The sequence below is a fragment of the Rhincodon typus genome, unplaced genomic scaffold (genome assembly GCF_021869965.1).
Source record: "Rhincodon typus isolate 14 unplaced genomic scaffold, sRhiTyp1.1 hic_rhity00002737, whole genome shotgun sequence".
Taxonomy (NCBI): Eukaryota; Metazoa; Chordata; class Chondrichthyes; order Orectolobiformes; family Rhincodontidae; genus Rhincodon; species Rhincodon typus.
This window is the reverse complement of record NW_025968375.1, coordinates 286-24,606: the sequence shown is the minus strand read 5'-3', so window position 1 is coordinate 24,606 and position 24,321 is coordinate 286. Positions and strand designations below refer to the sequence as shown.

General features: G+C 40.5%; 1 protein-coding gene across 1 annotated transcript; it reads left to right on the top strand.

Annotated features, from left to right (window-relative positions):
* Positions 1-292: 292 nt before the first annotated feature.
* On the top strand, positions 293-23,659 carry dnaaf1 (dynein axonemal assembly factor 1; the record flags this gene model as incomplete). The annotated part of the gene is made up of 7 exons (XM_048593375.1): positions 293-464; positions 1,276-1,349; positions 3,117-3,288; positions 15,482-15,573; positions 19,627-19,848; positions 20,962-21,128; positions 23,594-23,659. Coding segments are annotated over 7 exons (965 nt in total), but the record flags the coding sequence as incomplete, so codon positions are not given.
* Positions 23,660-24,321: the final 662 nt, after the last annotated feature.

Here is a 24,321-nt window from a genome sequence, read left to right as displayed (position 1 = left end):
CCAGTTTTAACTTGGTAACTTGGGTAATGTACTCCACACTAGTCTCTGTAAAGCTTCCTGATATAACCTACATGTCCCTCAATAACACTGTCATAGCGCATAGCTGCTCAGTAACACACTGTTACATCCCAGGCCCTCTCACATTAAGACTGTTACTTCTCACTCTTCCCAACGTACTCACATTACACTCTTGCGCCAATTTCATTTCATCTAAAGTCCAGCACTGTTTTGAGTGGGGAGAACGCGACCGCAAAGCCCAGAATCTGTCAGTCTTGTGCTAATGTGCTTTCAGAAAACAAACAACTCTCAAGTCATGAGGAAACAGAGCCTGTGAGAAGTGAAGATGAAAGTAAACTGCAGAAAGGTAACCTGCTGCATCATCAGGATGGAATGGACAGCTTAGAGATGCATGAACTCAACTCCAGAAAACCTCAGGAGAAAGGCAAGAAGAACTCAGGATCCAGGTGAAGAGTTTGTCCTGGTAAACTTGAGTCATTAATGGATTGAATAATGTCCTGCAGTAGGGGATGGATAAAACTATTTGTTAACTTCAAAAACTTTGTTGGGTGTTCTGTTTTTGCTTAATTCTTGACAATACTTTTCATGATGCATAAGATCATTGCCACAGAAGCGGTCCATTGTATCTACACAGGCTGTTTGAAAAAGATATTCAAGTTGTTCTATTTCCCTATTGTTTCCCTATATTCTTGCATTTTTGTGTTTGCGTTTTAAGCAAATTTTTTTGTAAGTTATAATTTCAGTGTAAAAAATGAATGGTGCGAAGTGAAGTATCAGTAGAATGATAAACATATACAGCAATGGAAGAGGGGATGAAGGAGGTTCTGTGAATTTTGGACTAAATACAGACAGTCACTGAGGGACAGTGGCAAAGGTGAGATTAGGAGTGAGTATTGGGTTTGCTCAACTTGATAAGGATGTTGAACGTAGAGTTTTAATTGACTGAATTTGGAAGGTCAATGTGAGAGTGTTCAGAAGTTGACGAGTGAAGTGAGCACAGTTTCAAGAAGAGAAGCAAAATGAAAACGAGTGAGATTAATTCACAGTGGCTGATGAAAGTTTTTTTTTTATACTCTACTCCTCTTGGTGTCAATCAAAGAAACCAAACAGGCCCGGGAAGCTACGTAAAAGTGTTCTGAGATTAGCATCACTGATCATTCTTTAGTTCAGAGGTGTTAGACTGCCTATGATGAAGAGGAAACATCTAGTTTATCAATAAATGTTTTAATATTTCTTTTGTTGCTGTTTAAATCACAGCTCAGTTATTCCAGCAATTGCCTTGTCAGCAATGGGAGATGGGACAGTGCAAACAGAGACTGAGGATCCGCAGGGTGAGTAAAGGAAGCAGCTTTTAGAAACAATGGTCACACCTTTGAAATTAATTGGCTGCTGCAAAGCTTCAGTTGACACCATCTCTCCCTGAATTTGTTTATCATGTAAGCAGAGCATTTGCAATAGATACTCCATCATTTACCCAGTCTTTCTTTAATCTTGATTGTGTGTAATGTGGGTATTGACTTTCTGAACCTAAAAAGAAAACTGTTGCAAATGCTAGAAATTGACTCAGTTGTGGGACAACATGACCTATGAAGTCATCTTTCAATCTTACAGCTTGTGAACAGAAGTAGGCCATTTGGCACACATCGGCCATTTGGCTCCTCCAGCCTGCTTTGCCATTCAATAAGATCATTGTTGATCTCTTGGTGTTTCAAATTTCATATTCCCACATACTCCCAATAATTTTTGGTTTCATTGCCTAACAAGAATCTATCTACCTTCCCTTGGAAATTTTCAATGACCCCACCTCCTCCTGAGACAATGTTCCAATATTGCATAACCCTGCAGGAGAAAAAGGTGTCATCTCTGTCCTAAAAAAGTGACCCATAATTTAAAACAGTGCCCCCTAATCCTGGTCTCACTTACAAGAGGAAACATCCTTTCCACATCCACTTTGTCAAGACTCCTTTGAAACTTGATAAAGTCACCCATCATGCTTCTGAACCATAGTTGAAACAAATTCAATTTGTCCAACTTATCCCGAGGAGACAACCTGATGGTTCCAGGTATCAATCTAGCAAACCTTTTCGGAAGTGTCTGCAATATATTTACGTCACATTTTCCAACATTATACTCCATCTGACAGACTTTTTTGTCCAATCACTCAACCTATCACTATCTGTTACAAACAGCATAGGGATTCTTTACAACATGTTTTCTGACCTATCTTTTATCATCTGCAAATTTTGTTACCTTGCCTTCCTTCCTTCAGGTAAGTCATTGATATAAATTGTAAAAAGTTGAGGCCCTAGAAGACTACTGTGGAACTCCACTCATTACATCTTGCCCATCAGATGAGGACCTGATTATGTATACACTCTATTTTCCGAGAGCCAGGCAATCATCTGTCCAAAATCAAACACAAACTTCTATATCTACCCCCAAGCATCTTTGAATAAACTAGTATAATATATACATAAACTATACATTCATTTTGGTAAAAAGCAATTGCTTTCATGTGCAACCCACTTTATGGCACTTGCTGAAATGCCTTATTTTTTATTCATTCACAAGGCAAGGGCATCGCTAGCTAGGCAGTATTTATTGCCCAGAGGGCATTTAAGAGTCAGCCACATTGTTGTGGGTCTGGAGTCACATGTAGGCCAGACCAGGTAAGGATGGCAGTTTGCTTCCCAAAAGGACATCAGTGAACCAGATGGGTTTTTCCTGACAATCAATTCACAGTCATCATTAGACCTTTAATTCCAGATTTTTTAAAAATTCAAATTCCACCATCTATCGTGGTGGGATTCAAACCCGGGTCCCAGAACATTAGCTGGGTTTCTGGATTGACAATCCAATGATAATACCACTAGGCCATTGCCTCCTAACAATCTCTCAAAGCTTGCACATCCACCATGCAACCCATTAATTTTATGGAACTCCTCACACCTCTGTCAGTCATATCAATATAGCTTTGACCTCTCTATAATCATTTGGAATTGCTCACACACTGTGCACATTCCATTTCAGCCAGGTAACAGCACACTGAGTGGGAAAGAGAGTTTGCCTTGTAACTTTTGTGCTAGCATATTTTTCAGTGGCTGAGCAAACCTACTTCAGTAAAGGAACAGTCCCATTGAGAAGTGAAGGAGAAAGTAAACTGCAGAAAAGTGACCAGCTGCATGATCAGGAAGGAACTAAAAGTCCAGAGCTACATGAACTGAATTCCAGGAAACCTCAGGAAAAAGCCAGGAAGGACTCCGGACCCAGGTGAGAAGCTGTTCTGGAAAATATGATCAGTTGTGTTTCGATGAATTCTGTGTTGAAGTAACAGATCCGTTATTTATTAACTTGCAAACACATGTGATATAGCCCTTTTTTGACACCATTTTAGTTGACAGTTGCTTTCACAATATGAATGAATTGTCTTATAAAGATAGAAGCTGCTTGTCCCATTCTGTCTGTGCTGACTTTGTGAAAGTGCTGACCAATTCATGCTTTCCTGACAGCTTTAGTGTTTCAAGTGTCTATCCCACTCTGTTTTAGAAGTTCTTCAGATGGTATGATTTAAAAGAGCAATGGATGTGTGCAGCTCTGTCAGGGGTGGGGGCATGACATGTAAAGACGGCTTGAAATTTGGTTTCCAGGCTGTTCAGCCATTGGTAGTTGTTTCTCAACCTTCTGTGGAGGAAAGTACATCATTTTCACTACCTACATTCCTTCTGCACGGCCATCACTGTCTGCTATTAGCCTTGTAGAATTGGTGAAGAAGAGGCAGTGGTTGAGAGCCTGGATGTACAAGTGTAATAATCAGTAAGGCTTTGCTTCAAGGAAAAGCTGAGATCTGAAAAGTGATGGACAAACTCTACAGGTTTGACAGCATCTGAGTGAGAAACTGAATTGACATTTCTAAACATTGTTTCTATCTCCACAGATTTTGCCAGAATGATGAGTTTCTCCAACACTTCACTTTTATTTCAGTGTATCCTTCAATTACTTTCCTAATGATGTGTATGATAAGAATTTGGTTAGTTGCCTCCACACTGATTAACGTCCAGTTATATATTAGAAAAGTCGAAGCTGTTGTTTTGGACACAATTTAACTTCATTTCTAGCCACCAATTCCATTATGCCTGAACCTGGTAACAATCTCAGATTATGTCTTCATGATTGTACCATTATTAAAACTGCATATTTCCACCTCCAATGACATTGCTCTGACTTCATTTTTGTCTCAATTCATCTGCTATGGAAACTCTTATTCATGCTTTTGATGTCTAGACTCGATTTATTCCAATGCATTCTTGGCTGGTCTTACAATTCTACCTTCTGTAACTTTGATGCCATCCAAAATTCTGCTGCATTTATTTTAACTAGATAAGTTAGCAAGACTTGTTCCTTATCATCTCTATCCTCACTGAGCTACTTTAACTCTCAGTCAAGCAGACTCTTGATTTTAAAATTCTCATTTTCGTGTTCAGATTTATCCTCACCCTACCCTTCCTACATCTATAAAAACCTCCAACCTCATGATTCTACGATTTATCTTCTCCGAATCTGGGCTCTTGTAATTCTGGCTTGTGAAGCTGTGCCTTCAGTTGCCTAGACTCCAAGATCTAGAATTCCCTCCTTACGTTTCTTGATGTCTCTCAATTGCTTTCTTCCTTCAAGACTTCCTTAAAACCTGCCTCTTTACTAAGCTTTTGATCATTTCACCTAATATCTCTTTATGTGGCTGTGTGTTTTGTTTTGTTTTGCAGTGCTCCTGTGAAGTGCTTTTGGGTGCTTTATTATGTTAAAGGTGCAAAATAACTCAAAGTTGTTGTTGCTTTTTGAAACAGTGGCTCAGCATGTAGCATCACAACTTGTAGACCGACATGAAAGCTGGCATTGTCAATCCAGAGTCTTTTTCAGCTTTTACCAACTTGGCACTATTTGAAATCCACTTTTGTCACTTTTTCATAATTTCCTGTTTGTAGCCACTCATATTCACAAATACTCAATATTATCTATGATGGCACTCTTCCTCCTCAGTTGTGTTTCCCTGGTACTAGTGAACTGTGGACAATCATTTCCTTTGGAGGGAAGTAGAGGAATTTTGGATTTTTGAATGACATGGAATTTCTGTCATATGAGCACTTGCATACCATAAAGATGAATGATTGAAAAGAAGAATCATTCTATTTAGTGTCATTAACGGTGAGATGAACCTCTTGAAGCAGGCAATGTTACTTACTAGAGTGGTATTGACTGTTAGTAGTACATTGAGTAGGAGTTTCCCTGACCTTGAGGTACTACCAGAGAATTGGTATGATTTGGTTGTGAGGCCTTCAAGAGCTGTTTTGAGTGGTAGAGAATGTGGATTGGAAAGAATGAATTGGCTTAGTTCCTTTTTGAATAGTGTGGCAGGTGTTTAGGTGGGAGAGATTTCATTAAAAGCTCCTGCCATCCCCAGACATGTTGAATAAATCTAAGAACTCCTGTCTTCAATGCCTGGGTCTATCCAGTCTAGCCCTCAACGCAGCCCAGCAACACTCCCCTAATGCATCATGAATTTGGAAAGCTGATGCTGCTGCTAATTCATTCCCTCCCCCACAGGTGCAGCTCCTTCGAATACCTTGCATACTTCATTTCTGAAATGTCCTCATTCCCAACCCCCTTCAACTGCTGGCTTCTTTATAGAGGCTATAGCTAAACTGAACCTCCTTTACTGCTCCAAACTAGACCTTCCTTTTTAATGAAAGCGGTAGGAGGAGAGGTCATTGAGTGAACAGCAGTATCATATGAATACGTGACTTTGAGAGAAAAACCTCTACCATTCCATCTGCTCGGGGAACCTGCTAAATGTTATATTCATCTTTTGCTTTCATAACTTGGTTGATTAGAACATAATATGGGAAATTGAGAGGATATGCACTTTGATAGGAAGAATAGAGGAGCGAAATATTATTTAAGTACAAAAAGCTGCAGAAAGCTACACCATGAAGGAATTTAAGAGTCACTGTTGTAAATTACAAAAAAACTAGCATACAGGTTCAGCAGGTAATAGGGAAGACAGATGAATGTGGGCCTTCATTTCAAATGGAATTGAATGTATAACAAGGTAAGAAATAGGGAGAGAGTGCAGCTAAACACATGGCTACAGGACTGTTGTAGGAGGGAGGGCTTCCATTATGTGGATAATTGGAGCACATTCTGGGGAAGGTGGGACCTGTACAGTAAGGATGGGTTGCACCTGAAACGGAAGGGCACAAACATCTTGGGAGGGAGGTTTGCTTGAGCTATACGGGATGGTTTAAACTAGATTGGCAGGGGGTGGGGAACCGGATTTGTAATTCAGAGGATGAGGTATTCAGCCTTCCAACAGACACAACAGAGAGTGAGGTTGTTAATAAACAAATGCGGTCGATGGAGGTAATTGTGAACACAGAGACGGTTTGAAGTGTGTATACTTCAATGCTAGAAGTATCAGAAATAAGGCGGATGAACTTAGAGCATGGGTCAGTAAATGGAACTACGATGTTGCGGCCATTACAGAAACTTGGGTAACTCAGGGACAGGAATGGTTGTTGGAAGTTCCGGGATTTAGATGCTTTGGAAGAAATAGGGAGAGTGGTAAAAGAGGCGGGGGAGTGGCATTGCTAGTCAGGACTAGCATAGCAGTAACTGAAAGGCCGTTCGAGAATGATATGTCTACAGAGTCAGCTTGGGTTGAGGTCAGGAACAAAAAAGGAGCAGTCACTTTGTTGGGGGTTTTTTATAGGCCCCCTAATAGTTGCAGAGAAGTGGAGGAGCGGATTGGGAGGCAGATACTGGAAAGGTGCAGAAGTCACAGGGTTGTAGTCATGGGTGACTTCAACTTTCCAAATATTAATTGGAAACATTTTAGTTGTAATAGTTTAGATGGAACGGATTTTGTCCAGTGTGTTCAGGAAGGATTCCTGACACAGTATGTAGATAGACCAACACGAAGTGAGGCCACTTTGGATTTGGTGCTTGGCAATGAACCGGTCCAAGTGTTAGACCTATCAGTAGGAGAGCATTTTGATGGTAGCGATCATAACTCTGTTACTTTTACAATAGCCATGGAAAAGGATAGGTACATAGAGCAGGGTAATTATAACTTATAATTGGGGGAAGGGTAATTGTAATTCTGTTAGGCAAGAACTGGGTAACATAAAATGGGAACAGATGCTTTCAGGGAAGAGCACTATGGAAATGTGGAGATTGGTGAAGGAATGCATACTGCGTGTGCTCGATATGTTTGTCCCTAGCAGGCAGGGAAGATGCGGTCAAGTGAGGGAGCCTTGGTTCTCAAGAGAGGTCGAATGACTAGTTAAGAGGAAGAAGGAAGCTGATATAAGGTTCAGGAAACAAGGATCGGAAAAGGTTCTAGAGGCTTACAAGTTAGCCAGAAAGGAGCTGAAGAAAGTGCTTAGGAGAGCTATAAGGGGGCATGAGAAAACCTTGGCAGATAGGATCAAGGAAAACTCCAAGGCTTTTTACACGTACGTGAGGAATAAGAGAATGACCAGAGAAAGGATAGGGATGATCAAGGATTGTAAAGGGAATTTGTGCATGGACCCTAAAGAGATAGGAGAGGTCCTTAATGAATACTTTTCTTCGGTATTCACAACTGAGAGGGACCTAGTTGTAGGGGAGGACAGTGTGAAACAGGCTGGTATGCTAGAGGGGATCAGTGTTAGTAAGGAAGATGTACTAGGAATTTTGAGGAAGTTGAAGGTAGATAAGTCCCCCGGGCCTGATGGGATTTATCCAAGGATTCTATGGGAAGCGAGGGAAGAGATTGCAGGGCCTTTGGCAATTATCTTTTCGTCCTCACTGTCCACGGGTATAGTGTCGGAAGATTGGAGAGTGGCAAACATCATTCCCTTGTTCAAAAAAGAGGATAGGGATAACCCCGGAAATTACAGGCCAGTTAGTCTTACTTCAGTGGTGGGCAAATTATTGGAAAGGGCTCTGAGAGATAAGATTTATGATCACTTGGATAGGCACACTTTGATTCGTGATAGTCAGCATGGATTTGTGAGGGGCAGATCATGCCTCACAAACGTTATTGAATTCTTTGAAGAGGTGACCAAACACGTGGATGAAGGTAGAGCAATGGATGTGGTATACATGGATTTAAGTAATACGTTTGTTAAGGTTCCCCATGGTAGGCTCATGCAGAAAGTAAGGAGGCATGGGATAGGGGGAAATGTGGCAGATTGGATTCAGAATTAGCTGACCCTTAGAAGACAAAGGGTGGTAGTGGACAGAAAATATTCAACATGGTGCTCAGTTACGAGTGGTGTACCACAGGGATCAGTTCTGGGTCCTCTTCTATTTGTGATTTTTGTAAATGATTTGGATGTAGGAGTGGAAGGGTGGATTAGTAAGTTCGCGGAAGATACGAAGGTGGGTCGAGTTGTGGATAGTGCGGAGGGCTATTCTAGGTTACAAAGGGATATTGATAGGATGCAGAGCTGGGCTGAGAAGTGGCAGATGGAGTTTAACCCTGAAAAGTGTGAGGTGATTCATTTTGGAAAGACAAACTTGAAAGCAGAATATAGGGTCAACAGAAAGATTCTTGGCAGTGTGGAGGAGCAGAGGGATCTTGGGGTTCATGTCCACAGTTCCCTGAAAGCTGCCACCCAGGTGGATAGAGTTGTTAAGAAGGTGTATGGTGTGTTAGCTTTCATTAATAGAGGGATTGAGTTCAAGAGCTGTAAAGTTATGCTCCAGCTGTACAAAATCCTGGTTCAGCCACATCTGGAGTTTTGTGTCCAGTTCTGGGTCGCCTCATTTACAGGAAAGACGTGGAAGCGTTGGAAAAGGTGCAGAGGAAATTGACCAGGATGTTGCCTGGAATGGAGGGAAGGTCTTACAAGGAAAGGTTGAGAGAGCTGGGGCTTTTCTCTTTAGAACGATGAAGGATGAGAGGTAACTTGATAGACGTGTACAAAATGATCAGAGGTATAGATAGAGTGGACAGCCAGAGACTTTTTCCTAGGGTGGAGGTAGCTCTTATGAGGGGACATAGTTTTAAAGTTGAGTGGAGGTAGATACAGGAGAGATGTCAGAGGTAGGTTCTTTACTCAGAGATTGGTAGGGGCGTGGAATGCATTGCCAGAGGGGGTAGTGGAGTCGACCTCATTAGGGGGCATTTAATCGGCTATTGGATAGGCATGTGGATGATAGTATAAGGTAGGGGTGGAGGTTAGATCGACGTTAGGTTTAGGGTAAAAGTTCAGCACAACATCGTGGGCCGAAGAACTTGTACTGTGCTGTACTGTTCTATGTTCTATGTAAAAATTGGGAGGTCTTGCTAATACCATATAAGTTCACTTTGGTCCCCTTATCTAAGGAGAGATGTACTGGCTTTGGAGGCAGTTCAGAGTTTACTAGTTTGATCTTGGGTATGGAGGGATTGTCTTATGAGTCGAAGGTTGAGTAGTTTGGGCTTGTACTCATTGGAATTTAGAAGTTTTATGAGACTTGAGAGAGTAGATGTAGAGAGATTGTTTCCCCTGTGGGAGTGTGCAGGACCAGAGGACATAATCTCAGTATAAGGAGACATTGAGAATAGAAATGAGGAAAGATTTCTTCTCCCCAAAGATAGTGAATCTGTGGAATACTTTACTGCAGAGGGCCGTTGAGGTTATGATGTTAAATATATTTAAGACAGATTTTTAATCAATAACAGAACCAAAGGTTATATGGCAAAGACAGGAATGTCGAGTTGAGGGTTAACAGATCAGCCATGATCTCATGAATAGCAGGAGAAACTGAATGGCTTTCTTCTCTTTCTACATCTTATGATCTTATAACCAATCTTTTCCATGTTCATCTGAGGCTGGATTTTATATTGTTGATGACATTCAAAACTTGACTACATTACCTAGTCTGACATTTCAAATACCATACTCAAGTCTTGGTAAAAAGCATCCCATAGTACTGTTTGAAGAGCAGTTTGCTTTCTTGGTGTCCCATACTTCTCCATGAGCCAAGATTGATAAACAAAATATCTGACACTTATCCAATTGTTCTTTGTGGACACTCACCACATGCAGATTAAGGAAAAGGAAATAAGAGCAGAAATAGAGCATTTCACCACTTGAGCTGCTCCCCTATTCAATATGATCATGGCCGTTCTTACTGCATGGTTCCATTTGACCCTCTCCTCCCAATATTGCTCAATTCTTTGTGAATTCAAAAATATATCTGTTTCAGCCTTAAATTTATTCACAGTTATGGTCATCCAAAACCGTTTAGAGTGGACAGTTCCATTGTTTCAGAACCCTCTGACTTAAGCAATTCTCTTCATCTCAGTTCTAAATGATCATTCGTTATCTTGAGGAGGCTGCGCCTTTGTGTTTTAGATGCCCCAGTTAAGGGAAAAAGACATGTGTCTAATCTGTCAAATCCTTCACAATCTTCTATATTTCAACAAGATAACCTCATGAGTGAAAGTTATTCACCCTCTTGTCGTAGGAATTTATCTAGTGAATCTTCTGTATTACTTTCATTATAAGTATATCCTTCCTTAGATAGGAAAATCAAAGCTGTGCACAGTGCTCCAGATGTCATCTCACCAAAGTTACGTACAATTGTAGCAAAATTTCCTTTTCTTGTACTTCAATCCCCTTGCAATGAAGGCCAACAGGCTTTTGTCTTCCTATGATAAACCAAAAGAACTGTGGATTCTGGAAGTCTGAAACGAAAACACAAGATACTGGAGAAACTCAGCAAGTCTAGCAGCATCTGTAGAGAGAAACATGGTGTTATCATTTTAAGTCCAGTGACACTTGTCAGAACTCAATGAAGGGGCACTGGACTTGAAACATTATCATGCTTTTGTCTCTACAGATACTGTCAGACCCTTGTTAAGTTTCTCTGGCATTTTTGTTTTTATTTGTCTTCTCTCTTGCTTGTTGTATTTGCAAGATAATATTTAATGTTCTGTTGTATTCAAAACTTGTTGAACATTGACATTTAAATGTCTCACACCTTTTAAAGACATATACTGCTTTGGTATTATTACAAACAAAATGAATAGGCTCACACCTTGTTGTCTACTCACTTAACCTCAGTACAGTCACAGTTTTTATTTTTTCCTATCAAATAAGGATGTACTTACATTGGAGGCACAACAAAACAGACAATTAAATTCACAAAAGTTCCTCCTACTGTACCTTTTCAACCATTTAGAGAGACAAGAAGAGCAGAAGGGAACATCACCACCTGCAAGTTCTTCACCATTCAGTCTTGGAAATATATTGCTGTGCCTTTGATGACACTGGGTCAAATCCTGGACATTTCTCCTCAACAGCATTGTGAGTTCCCACACCAAATGGACTGCAATAGTTCAAGAAGGCAGCTTACCACCACTACCACCTCAGGAGCAGCTTGGGATGGGCAATAAAGATAGTTAAGCCAAAAAAGCTCAAGTCCGATTAAATGAGTTTAAAAAGTCCTCGTGCAGCCTTTTACCATTCCTGCTCTGTTTAAAACTCAACAAAGTTTCAATGTGCACACCAAACCACTCTTGCTGTGACTATCGCTTTAGATTTCTAAACCTCCCTTCACCTGATCCTTCCCTCTTCTACCTATTAGTTTAAAGCTTTGCCCTATTAGTACAATTCATCAAAAGACTGATCTAATTCCAGTTTAAGCGGAAAACATCCCAATAGAACAGCTGTTTTATAACTAGTGCCAATGCCCCATGAATCAAACCCCTTCATACCACAACACTCTGAGCTATTCTAAATTCTCTGAACTGATTTATCCCTATGCCAATCAGCATGTGACTGAGTCATGCAATAATCCAAAAATTATTAACTTTGTGATTCTGTGTATAATTTGGACCCTAATTCCTTAAATTCCCTCAGCAAAACCTCATTCATTGCTCTACCTATGTCATTGGTTCCTATGTGGACCACAGGACTGATCCTTTCCTTTCTTTCTCCAGTCACGAGGAAATGTGGCTAAGACTAGTACAGAGCAGGCATCACAAACTTTGATACGCCCAGATATGACTGCAGAGGATAGTGTCTGCCCATTAATCTATCTAACTCATCTATTCATTTAACGGATGGAAAGCAGTGTGTGTGTGTAAATGGGTCATTTTCAAATTAGTGGGCAATAAATAGTGGAGTGCTGGCCTCAGCTATGTGCAATTCATATTAATGACTTGGATGAAGAGCCAGTTGGGAATATATCTCAGTTTGCTATTGATACACAGCTGGATGGAGAGGTAAACTGTAAGGAGGATGCAGGGAAGCTACAGGGAGATATAGACAGGTTCAGTGAGTGAGCAGGTAGGAAATGTGAGGTTGTTAACATTAGTCATAAAAAGAAAATAAGAGTATATTCACACTTTTCAATTTGCAAGTGTTGATGCTTAGAGGATGTACTTGTACAGGGAGCACAGAATGTTAGCATGTAGGTCCAGCAAGCAACCAGGAAGATGAATGACATGTTGGCCCTTATTGCAAGGGGATTGGAGTACCTGGAATAAAGAAGCCTTGTTAAAATTATATGGGATTTTGAGACCACATGGAATACTATGTGCAGTTGTGATCTCCATGATTGAAGAAAGATGTATTTCCATTGAAAGCAGTACAGCAAAGGGTCACTTGATTAGTGTTTGGGATGAGAAGGTTGTTTTACGGTAATAAGCTGGGTAAACTGGGCTGCTACTCTGAACTTCAGAAAAATTAGATACAATCTGATTGAAACATACAACGTTCTGATAAGGTTTAACAGATGAGATGTTGAGACATTGTTTCTGCTTGTTATACAGTCTGAAACACTAGCACAGTGACAGGATAAGAGATGATCATTAAAGACAGAGAGGAGAAATTTCTTCACTCAGAGTTCTAAAACCTTCCAAAATACCCTGGATTCCCGAATGATCCCTAGCAAATTGAAAAACCACAAGGACAGCATTTCTGTTCAAAAAAGGAGGCAGTCACAAAGCAGGAAACTGTTGACCAGTTAAAAGCTAGACCACATTACTAAAAAAGCAGTAGCAGAATATTTAGAAAACCAAAAAACCATCAGGCAGAGTCAACATAGTTTTGTGGAAAGGAAATTGTGTTTGACAAATTTATTAAGGTGCTTTAAGTTGTAACAAACAAGGTGGATAAAGGAGAGCCAATAGTTTAGTGTATTTGGATTTCCAAAAAAAGGATATATTAAGTAGCACATAAAAGCTTAATTTAAGAGATTCATGCTGATAGGGTTGAAATATAGGCATAGATAAGGATTGGCTAACTACCAGGGAACAAATTTGGAATAAATGTATTTTTTTAGGACGATAGACTATAATGGAGTGCCCAGGGATTAGAAATCTTCAACCATTTACAATTTACATTAATGACTTAGATGAATGTATTGTGACCAAATTTGCTGGTGATACAAGAATACAAGGAAGTACAGAGGATCAGGGGACTATGGTGTTCATGTTCTATAGATCCTTGAAGGCAGCAGGACAGGTAGATAAGGTGGTGAAGATGACGTGTGGGTTTCTTGCCTTTATAAGTCAAGGCAATGAATACAAGAGCCAGGAGATTATAATGGAGCTGTATAGTACTTAGTTAGGCCACAGCTGGTGTACTGTGTGCAGCTTTGGTCGCCACATTAAAGGAAGGATGTGATTGCACTGAAGACATTCACCAGAGGCAAGAACTCTCAAAACATTTAGGATCTATTTAGATGAAACACTTAAAATGCAATACGAGACAAGACTACAGGTGAAGTGCTGGAAAATGGGGTTACAATAGATGGAGATAGTAGGAACTGCAGATGCTGGAGAATCTGAGATAACAAGGTGTAGAGCTGGATGAACACAGCAGGCCAAGCAGGGTCTGAAGAAGAGTCTAGGCCCGAAACGTCAGCCTTCCTGCTCCTCTGATGCTGCTTGGCCTGCTGTGTTCATCCAACTCTACACCTTGTTATCTTACAATAGATGGATGTTTGATGAGAAGTGCAGAGACAATGGGCCATAGAACCTTTTGCTCTGCTGTAAAAACTTTTTGACTCTAAATTCAGAGATTTTATCAGGCTAAATCCTGGGATAAAATCCCACAAGGACAGATTGAGAAGATTGGCATACATACATTGGGGTTTAGACGATTGAGAGATGATCTTATTGAAACATCAGATTTTAAGGACCCTAACAGGTTGGATGCTGAGATGATATTTCCTTTCATGCATGATTCTAGAGTTAATAAGTACAGTTTTTAAAAATAAGGCCTCCCATTTGAGGTGGAGATGAGTAGAAATTTCTCCTCTCAAAGAAATCCAAGTGCGGGCTAAACGCTTTGAGTAAGCAGTGGAGGCTAGGTCATTGATATATTCAAGGTTGAATTAGACAGATTTTTGATTTACAAAGGAGTCAACGCATATGGAGACAGTGAGAAAAGTGAAGTTAAAGTCACAATCATATCAGACATATTCTTGAAAGACTGGTGGAACAGACAGAAGGCCCAATAGTTTAATTCTGTTTCCATTTCTGATGATCTGATGACATTTTGCTGTCTTATATTCGAATCCAACTCTGATTTGCTCAGGTACCTTCCACCTTCTAAAGGATTTCTTCTTCCAATCTTATCATTGTGATTTCTAATTTCTTGAAATGGAACATACTTTTCTACATCAATGAAAGTTACCCCAAAAATATCCAACTTTAGTTCTGTTCCTACTTTACATGCTTACATTTCAAAAATACTTCAGTGCCTGTGAATTCCTCTGAGATATCGGTGGTTATGAAAGACCCATAAATAAATGTACGTCTTTTGTTTCTTCAGTTTTAAGGTACAGTAAATCCTCTGAATCCGTGAAATCCAAAATCGCGAATTCGCCTATCCAAGCCAAAAAAATAACTAACAACAAAACTCAACATCCATGGGAAAAAAATTACGTACCTGCGATTTTTAACCTATTTTTAACAAGATCCATACTCACAAATTTCATCATTCGTGGGGTTTCACAGGAACAGAAACCTCGCGGATACGGAGGAATGTATTATATTTTGTTCAAGTTTCTTTGACTGTTTTGCAAGACCCCTCAATTTGCTTCTCCGAAAACTTGCACCAAAATCTTTATGTTTTTGCACTCAACTTTCACTATTTAAACCTCACCCCATGATACTCACCAAATTTCTCGTGCTTCCCAACCTCAAGCATGAAGCAAACTCTGATGAATTGCTCAATACAAATGAGACTCTGCCATCGCAGCTTTGTGTGAGAAGTAATTCCTGCTTGTTTCAGTATTTTCTCTCCTTCTCACCAGCTGTTGCACATACACAAATTGTTAAAAATAGTGCATTTTAATATGAAGAAGCTACACACAACAGAAAAATGTGCAGGGGACATTGGTTACTTTCTCTCCTTCCTGTTTGATCTGTGAATCAAGGCTCTGGTGCGAACCTGAAATATTCTTATCCTTAACTCGGCAGAATGACAAAACAGTTCCTACGACAGCACTGTAAGGAGCAGAAGCTCTACCAGACACCTTACCTGAATGACACACTCTATTTGCACTTTAAAGGTTAGTGGAATTTTCAGTATCTCCAAATATTCTTAGCTACTAACTTCACAGCTTGGAGTTTCCTTCATTGGCACAGCCTAGAGATTGGACCCAGAAATGTACCAATGTTGTCCTCATTTCACATCAGTCACAGCAAGTTTAACACCTGCAATCAGGAAAACCTTTCAGTTCTTGATTTAGCTTTTACTTTACATAAAGACTGTAGATTGCCTGCAAAACTTGTTACTCCAAATTCCATGGCCTTTTAAGCCATGTCATTGATCTGGGCCCAGATAGTAGTGTACCCTACCTACCACTATGACGAGCACATTTGTGTGAATATTATCTGTCTGTTTTGCTTGAATGGTGCTGTAACCTGATAGCACTGTATGAAACTGCCATAGATCACAAATAAATTTAACAAGATTCCATACAATGCAACGAACTTAGTGGGCACTAAATATAAACAGTCACCTGACACCACTTAGAATCATTGAATCCCTGAAGTGTGGAAATAGGCCCTTCGGCCCAACAAGTCCACACCTACCCATTCCCTTATAACCCACCTAATCTCCACATCCCTGAACGCTATGGGCAATTTAGCATGGCTAATCCACCTAGCCTGCACATCTTTGGACTGTGGGAGGAAACTGGAGCACCTGGAGGAAACCCACACAGACACGGGGAGATTGTGCAAACTCCACACAGACAGACACTCGGCGGTGGAATCAAATCCGGGTCCCCGGCACTGTGAGGCTGCAGTGCTAACCACTAAGCTACCGTGCCACCCAAATGGAGTAGAAGGTTTCAAGTTAAAAAATATGATTAAATGTTAACCCATTTTTATTCGCTTGTTCATTGTCTTTTATGTTGATTTCAGGATTGATGATGAAATCGTGAGTTTGAGTTTACAAGTACCCATCCCACTTTAAAGGGACTGTTTGTTTTCACATTCAGTGCAAACTTAACTGTTTCTGCCTGAAATAAATGAGGCACTGAAGGTGCTAGAATAAAAAGTTTAAAATGGGCTTTAATGCAAAAAGGTCGTCATTTACGTATCATAGTAAATCTTTGCCCAATTTATGTGTGACCGCTTGAAGTCTCATTGTGATTGTATCTGACTAAATATGTTGAAATTGCAAGCTCAGAGTCAGGGGCGGCACGGTGGCTCAGTGGTTAGCACTGCTGCCTCACAGCGCCAGGGAGCCGGGCGATTCCACCCTCGGGCAACTGTCTGTGTGGAGTTTGCACATTCTCCCCATGTCTGCGTAAGTTTCCTCTGGGTGCTCCGGTTTCCTCCCACAGTCCAAAGATGTGCAGCCTCGGTGGTTTGGCCATGCTAAATTGCCCATTGTGTTTAGGGATGTGTAGCTTAGGTGGGTTATAGGGGGATGGGTCTGGGTGGGATGTCCCAAGGGTTGGTGTGGACTTATTGGGTCAAAGGGCCTGTTTCCACACTTTAGGGATTCTATTATTCTCCTTCAAATGGCCAAGTTTGATATGAGTATGCTTTCAATATTTAAGAGATTTAAATGGTCAAGGTCAAAACTGACCTGAAAAGGATGTTTGGGGAAAGAACATCAGGATTGTGTTATCGTTTGTTAAATTTATATGATAGATATAGCTGAGATAAGTTGTACTTATCCAGGTATTAATCTTGTGGTGATTCGATTGCACCTCATTTCCATCAAAAATGGAGGCCAATATGACTCATTTAGAAGTTAATTTTGATGTATTTAAGACAGTGCATCAGAAGACAGCTGAAAAAATAATCCTGAAAACAGTATAATCATAAATGATGGGGACGGGGGTGGTACTTGTGCTGCAGTGGTAGCGTCCCTATTTATGGCTTAGGAGGCCTGGTTTCAAGACCCACGCTGCTCCAGAGATGTACAATAATGTTTCTGAATAGATTGCTCAGAAAAAAATAAATAATCACAAATGAGGGGGCTTTGGTGGTGCAATTGTAGTGTCCCCACCTCTGAACCAAGAGTCCCAGGTTCAAATTTCAGTTGCTGTCGACATGTTTAGTAAAATTTCTGAACAGGTTTGTTGGTAAATATCTGCAATCACAAAAGACTGTCTAGCTACTGGACTTGCAAAGCCATGATTATGGTGCGAATGATGTCTTAGAATGTAGAAACAGTTATCAGAATCACTAAGCAGTGAAAGTGAATTCCCAACTGTGTATGTTTATTTAACTTTTTTAGTAGTAGCCTTTTTGATAGCATGTTAATTCCGATAATTATAGAGGAATATAATTAAAATTTTGCTCATTTCGTATTTTTTGCATGGGGACCTCAATGTGTCAACCATTTCAGTTGTGTAATAAATCTAATATTTTAATCAAAATTTTGAGAAATTTGTTTAAACAAAGGAAAGTCCTGGCTCTGTTCTCTCTCGGGTTATTGTTCCCTCCTTCCTGCTGTTATTAAGAGGTTATTGAAGAATTAATAGCAGATGGTGGGATTTGAATTTGTTAAAAGAAACCCTGGAATTAAGAGTCAAATGATGACCATGAATCCATTGTCGACTGTCGAGGAAAAACCCATCTGGTCCACTAATGTCCTTTAAGGAAGGAAATTTGCCAACCTTACCTGGTCTGACCTACATGTGACTCCAGACCCACAGCAATGTGGTTGACTCTTAACTGCCCTCTGGGCAATTAGGAATGGGCAATAAATGCTGGCCTAGCCAGCGACGCCCTCAGCTGTGAATGAATAATTTAAACAAAAAATAAATAAAGCTTTTGCCTGTTTGTTTTAATGAATTTCAGCTGGAGGTAAGTGTAGTGGAATAAGGTAATGGAGTTCCCCAGTGGTCAGCTTTGGGATCCTTGCTTTTCCTGACATTTATTGATGATCTAAACCTTAATGTACAGGAAACAACTTCAAAGTTTGCAAAGAAAACTTGGAAGCACTGCAAACTGTGAGGAGGATGAAGTAGAACTTCAGAGGGGCATTGACAAGTTGGTAGAGTGGGCAGATAGTTGACAGGTAAAGTTCAATGTAGAGAAGTGTGAGATGATATATTTTGCTAGAAAAATCATGAAGAGAAAATATGAAAAAATGGGTAGAACCCCAAAGGAGCAAAGAAATCTGGGTGTATATGTACATAAGTCATTAATGTTGGCCAGACAGGTGGAAGAGTAGTTAGTAAAACATAAAGTGCCCCAGGCTTTATTAAGAAGGAGGTGGAGTACAAAAGCAAAGAGATCATGCTGAAGTTCATGGATAAGATACTACTTAGATGCTACTTAGCTGGAGAATTGTGTACATTTTGGGCATCACATATCAGAAATGATATGAATGCATTGGAGGGAATGCAGAAGAAGTTTGCTAAGAATGGTTCTGAGAATTAGAAATGTCAGTTATATTGTCATAGAGATCCAAAGCATAAAAAGACTCCCCAGCCCATCATGTCATGCAGGTCAAAAACAATCACCTCACCTGACTGTTCTAATCGCTTTTTCCAGCACTTGACCTATAGTTTTCTTGCAAAGATTGATTGGAGAAGTTGGACTGCATTCCTTGGAGAGGAGAAGATTAAGAGGAAATTTTCTGGAAGTTTTCAAAGATATGATCAAAATATATATGGAAAAACTATTCCCACTTGTGAAAAGATTGAGAACAAGAGGGGACAGATTTGCAAAAGAAGCAAATGTAAACTTTTTCACATGGCAAGTAGTTAGGGTCTGGAATACAACAAAGGAATTTTAATGGAAACAAGTTCAATCTCCACTTTCAAGAGGGCATTGGATGCATGTAAGTTATCCATTTATTTTCCATCCACTCTGAATATTGAGGGTGGAGAAAGCTGTTTATTCAAGGAAAGAACAGTTGCTCAGAAGATGCCTGATCTAACTGAATTTTTTAGTATAGATTTCTCTTTAGTTTAACAACAATAATAATTTTTAATTTACACAGTTAGAGGTTACCTACACGTTTAAGATGTGACAGAGTCCAAAGTTGCACTGTGTGCAATTCAGTTTTTAATTTGCATCCAGGGTTATCTTGTCATACCAGATTTGACTTTCAGTTTGATGAGTCTTTTTTTCTGTACTGCCTGTTGTAGGCTTCTCCTGCATTGAGAATCTGGAGGAGTACACTGGCCTGAGGTGCCTGTGGCTGGAGAGTAATGGATTGTTACGGATTGAGAACCTGGATGCTCAGACTGAGCTGCGTTGCCTCTTCCTGCATCAAAACCTCATTCATAAAATAGAGAACTTGGAGCCACTGCAGAAGTTGGACTGTCTCAACCTGAGCAACAACTACATCAAAAGCATTGAGAATCTCTGTAAGTAAAGGTCAGGGGTCTGTCTGTCTGTTCCCATAGATATGAAGTGCGCATAATATAAAGCGGGTGTTCACATCTCATTATCACACTGTTCCTTGTCACACAGACTATCTCATTCTGAAACCAAAGGAGAAAATCTAAATGGAAGTGATTATCAGTCCCACTCTAACATGTGACAGAGTTTCCATCACATTTATGCAAGTGAGAATGCAAGTAAAAATGGTTTCCAAACTTGTTCCAATTTCTCAGTGTTCAGTTGTATGGAAGCTGTGAATGAGTGCAGGGCAGATGATGTCTATACTGATGGGAGAGGCATAGGGAAAGTATGCATTGTGCATGGGAAAGAGGACAGGCTGAAGTACGCATGGTTGGGAACAAGCAGGGATGGCGAGAGAAGCCACTATGTGATGGCAGGTGAGCAGGAGGATTGGTGTCAGACTGGGAGTGACAGGAACAGGAGTGCATGGTGGTACTGTGGGGGAGGTAATTAAAGGTGTATGCAGTGGGCAATGGAGCATAAGGAATGGGTGAAGTGCGAGCACCAGACTACAAATTACAACCTGTGTGTTAGTGTATTTCCTCTTTATAATGTTTTAGCACAGCTTCTCTACCAGATTTCAGTTAAAACCAGTGAGTGAACTGTGTCTGCTCCTCTCCTTCTCACATTTACTCTTTCTCTCTCACGCACAATCACTCATTTACTCACTGACTCTACCTTGCTCCTCACCAATGATCTCTATTTGACTCTCTCCTTTTCATCATTTTACAAAAGAATATAAAATAAAAAGGAGCAGGAGTGGACCAAACAAATCCTGCAGCTACGCCAATTCCACTTAACTTCTGATCACCACATAACAACTATTTGCAATATTGGAATGCTTTTCTATGTTTAAAAGTGTATGTTGTTACTGCAATTCTGGACATATCAAGATAAATAGCAACCGGCTTGTCTGTTTCCCAGGCTGGGCTTTTGACTACTGTACTTTAATATCAAAGAGGGCAATTGATCCTTGGTAAATTGATGCACATCATCTGATACTGCCTTCCCTGTGGTATTACATGGATAATTGTAACCGGTCTCCTTAATTCAAGCCTGATCTTCTGCCTTCTTAGCCTGCCTGCCAGCACTCAAAACACTGCAGCTGGCTCACAACCGTTTGAGCACAGTGAAAGACATTGAACATCTTAAACAGTGCCCTAGCCTGAGTGTCCTTGACCTCTCGCACAACAAACTGACTGACCCTGACATCATCACTGTCTTTGAGGTGATGCCTGATCTGGTAAGTAAAGCTTATCTGTTTGTTCTGTAAATGTTGAATGCTTTGTACTTTGACAATGCAATGTGCAAGGTCAAAAATCACACGACACCAGGTTACAGTCCTGATGAGGGGTCGATGAAATGTCGACTTTCCTGCTCCTTGGATGCTGTCTGACCTGCTGTGCTCCTTCAGCTCCACATTTTGTTAACTCTGACTTCCAGCATTTACAGTCCTTGCTATCTCATAGTACAACAGGTTTATTTGAAGACACAAGCTTTCGAAGTCTCGCTCCTTCTTCAGGTATCAGAAGGAGCAAGACTCCAAAAGCTTGTGTCTTCAAATAAACCTGTTGTACTGTAACTTGGTATTGTGTGATTTTTGGCCTTGTCCACTCCAGTCCAACATTGGCATCTCCACATCAATGCAACGTGCAGTCCAGGTCTTAACAATATGGATTGAGAATTATTCGTGCTGAACGCAGAATTTAAATTTTCAATACCATATAAAATCTAGAAGAATATGGATGCTGAACTGATATCCTCTCTGGTGACAAGATGGTAAGGTGTGTGAAAACCCTTTTGGTCAAGGATCTCAATTTTAATTTAGATCATCCTGTTAAGTTTAAATATTCTTCCCTGAATTGAAAGAGGGCAAGGCAGAGGTGACCCACTTTATGATTTTCATTTACCCAATGCTTAATTTCACATAAGTATGTTCAGACTATTGCTGCACACCCTGCACATCACCAGCTCCTGTGTTCAGACTGTTACTGGACTTTTTTCTTCATAACACTAACAGACCCATGTTAAGACGGTCAAAGAGCTGTTCCCTACACACCACAACCTCTTTTGTTTCTGTCACTGGGCTGTGCCCTGTACAGCCCCAGCTGCCATGTTTAGACTGTCATTGAACTATTCCCAAAAATGCATCAGCTGCTGTGCTCAGATTGTCATTCGATTGTTTGCCGTAGATCAGCTTCCATGTTCAACATTAAATGTGATTCTGTTATTTGTTAGCGTTTACTAAATAATCCCAACTGCGCTAAGAAATACACCAGAAACCAATTTAAGTTTATTAGTCAGTCTTGCAGTGAGACTGATTGATTGGTGAAGGGAAATGGAATTGATCCATATATATTATGACTTCTTCATCGAGGAAAGTGTCATGGTGACTGCCGAGCCCTGCTGAATCACCCAAAGTAAAACTCTGACCATTCAGATTGCACCTGCTTGGCCTGAGTACTTTTCTATCCCCCAGCTAACTAGGATTGATAATTAAGTTTCTGCTGCATCTCCATGCCAATCCTGGTTCAATCAATCAGCACCTTCTCATACTGTACAAACTGGTGCTCCCTTGTCAGGTTGCGGTCAGTCCAATTGGTGCAATGCCAAAAGCTTTGACTTTGTATCTCCTTGTAACAATTTTTCCAAATTAAGATGGCAAATACCACAAATAGACCAAACAGCATTTTACCAGATTTATGAGCATTATAAAAAGACAGTAACCAAATCATGCAGCAAGATATTCAATCAGTTATTAATATTGGAGTCTGTCTAGACAGAAAAGTTGAGCAAGAAGTAATGACAGAAGGCAATGAAAAGTGAGAGAGATGAACAAAAGGTCCAATTGAAGCTGGTATGTACATGCACACCTGGAACCTGTGCCAGTGTGTACATGCAGATCTGGAGCTTGTGCTGGTAGTTAGGTACAGACCTGTAACCGTGCTGGTATAAATGTGCAGATCTGGAGCCTGCACTGGTATATATGTGAAGACCTGCAACCCGTGGCAGTGTCTTTGCGCAGACCTGCAGCCCGTGTTAATGTGTACCATATGCTGATACATAAGTCACAAAAAGTTAGTATGCAGTTACATAAATGATTGGGATAACAAATGGGATGTTGTATTTGTTGTAAGGGAATTGAATGTAATAGTGATGTTTTGCTGCATTTATAAATAGCGTTGATGAGATCGCATTCTTTGGTCTTACTTAAGAAAGGAGGTAAATACTTTAGAAGGAGTTCTGAGAAGGTATGAGACTTATTTGATGAGGAAAGGTTGGACAGATTGGGTTGGTACCAGTGCGAGCATAAATGAATCGGGGTAACCTTGTTGAGATACATGAGACGCAGGCAGGGAGAAGGAAATAAATCATGGACCCTGATGCTTCACCTGTTCCTGAGACCACCCTCCCCCACCCCCAACGCGCGCACACACACACACCAGCGTCCCCTGTAACCCGTCATCTCCAGAGCCACAATACTAAATCTCACCTGAACACCCTCCCGAGCCTTCTGGTACCCAGCATTGGCAACCGTAGTCACATTGGGTGGAACTATTTTATTATAGGCCAGCAAAAATTCTTCATTTTTGTTTGCTGCCTCTTTTTATGAAGCCCGTCAAGTGCTCAGGTTTCAGTGTGATACACATCTGACCGCAGTTTCGTCAAATGATTGCATATAAATTCGTTGTTGGCTTTTTGGGACAGAATTCGCAGTCCGAAGTTGTTGAACTCCGCGTTGAGTCCAGAGGCTGTGAAGTACCCAATCAGAAGGTGAGAAATTGTTCCCTCAGCTTATGTTGTGGAGGTGCCAGTGTTGGACTGGGGTGGACAAAGTCAGAAATCACACAACAACAGGTTATAGTCCAACAGGTTTATTTGAAATCACAAGCTTTTGGAGCATTGCTCTTTTGTCAGGTGAAGATTTCACCTGATCCAGGCTGGCAAGCCATTGTAGTTGCTGTTGGTATGCTGACTCGAGACAGCAAAAGACTCCCACTAGGCCTGAATTAAGTAAAAGAACTTATAGGCTGGTGTCCAGGAGAATGCACACCCTGGAAAGCTCACCTACATCTGGCTTAGAACAGTTAAATTGCTTAGCAACATCCAAATCAAAACCAATCAAAATAAATGTCTGGTTAAATGGCCACCCAGTTGTAATGGAGATTGATATCGATGTGGCTGTATTAGTGATTGCAGAATCAGCCTTTAACAAAATTCACTATGGACTCCAAACTTTAAGCTTGTGTGAGACCATGGCTAGACTGAGAACCTATATAGGAGAACCTTTACACATTAACGGTACAACTTTGGTTCCGGTCTCATATGAGAAGTAGCTGGTTTAGTTTCCATTGATTCTAGTAAAAGGCCCAAGCCTGATGGGGCGAAATTGGTTGAGAAAGATTCGCCTTCATTGACTCAACATTTTTCGATTA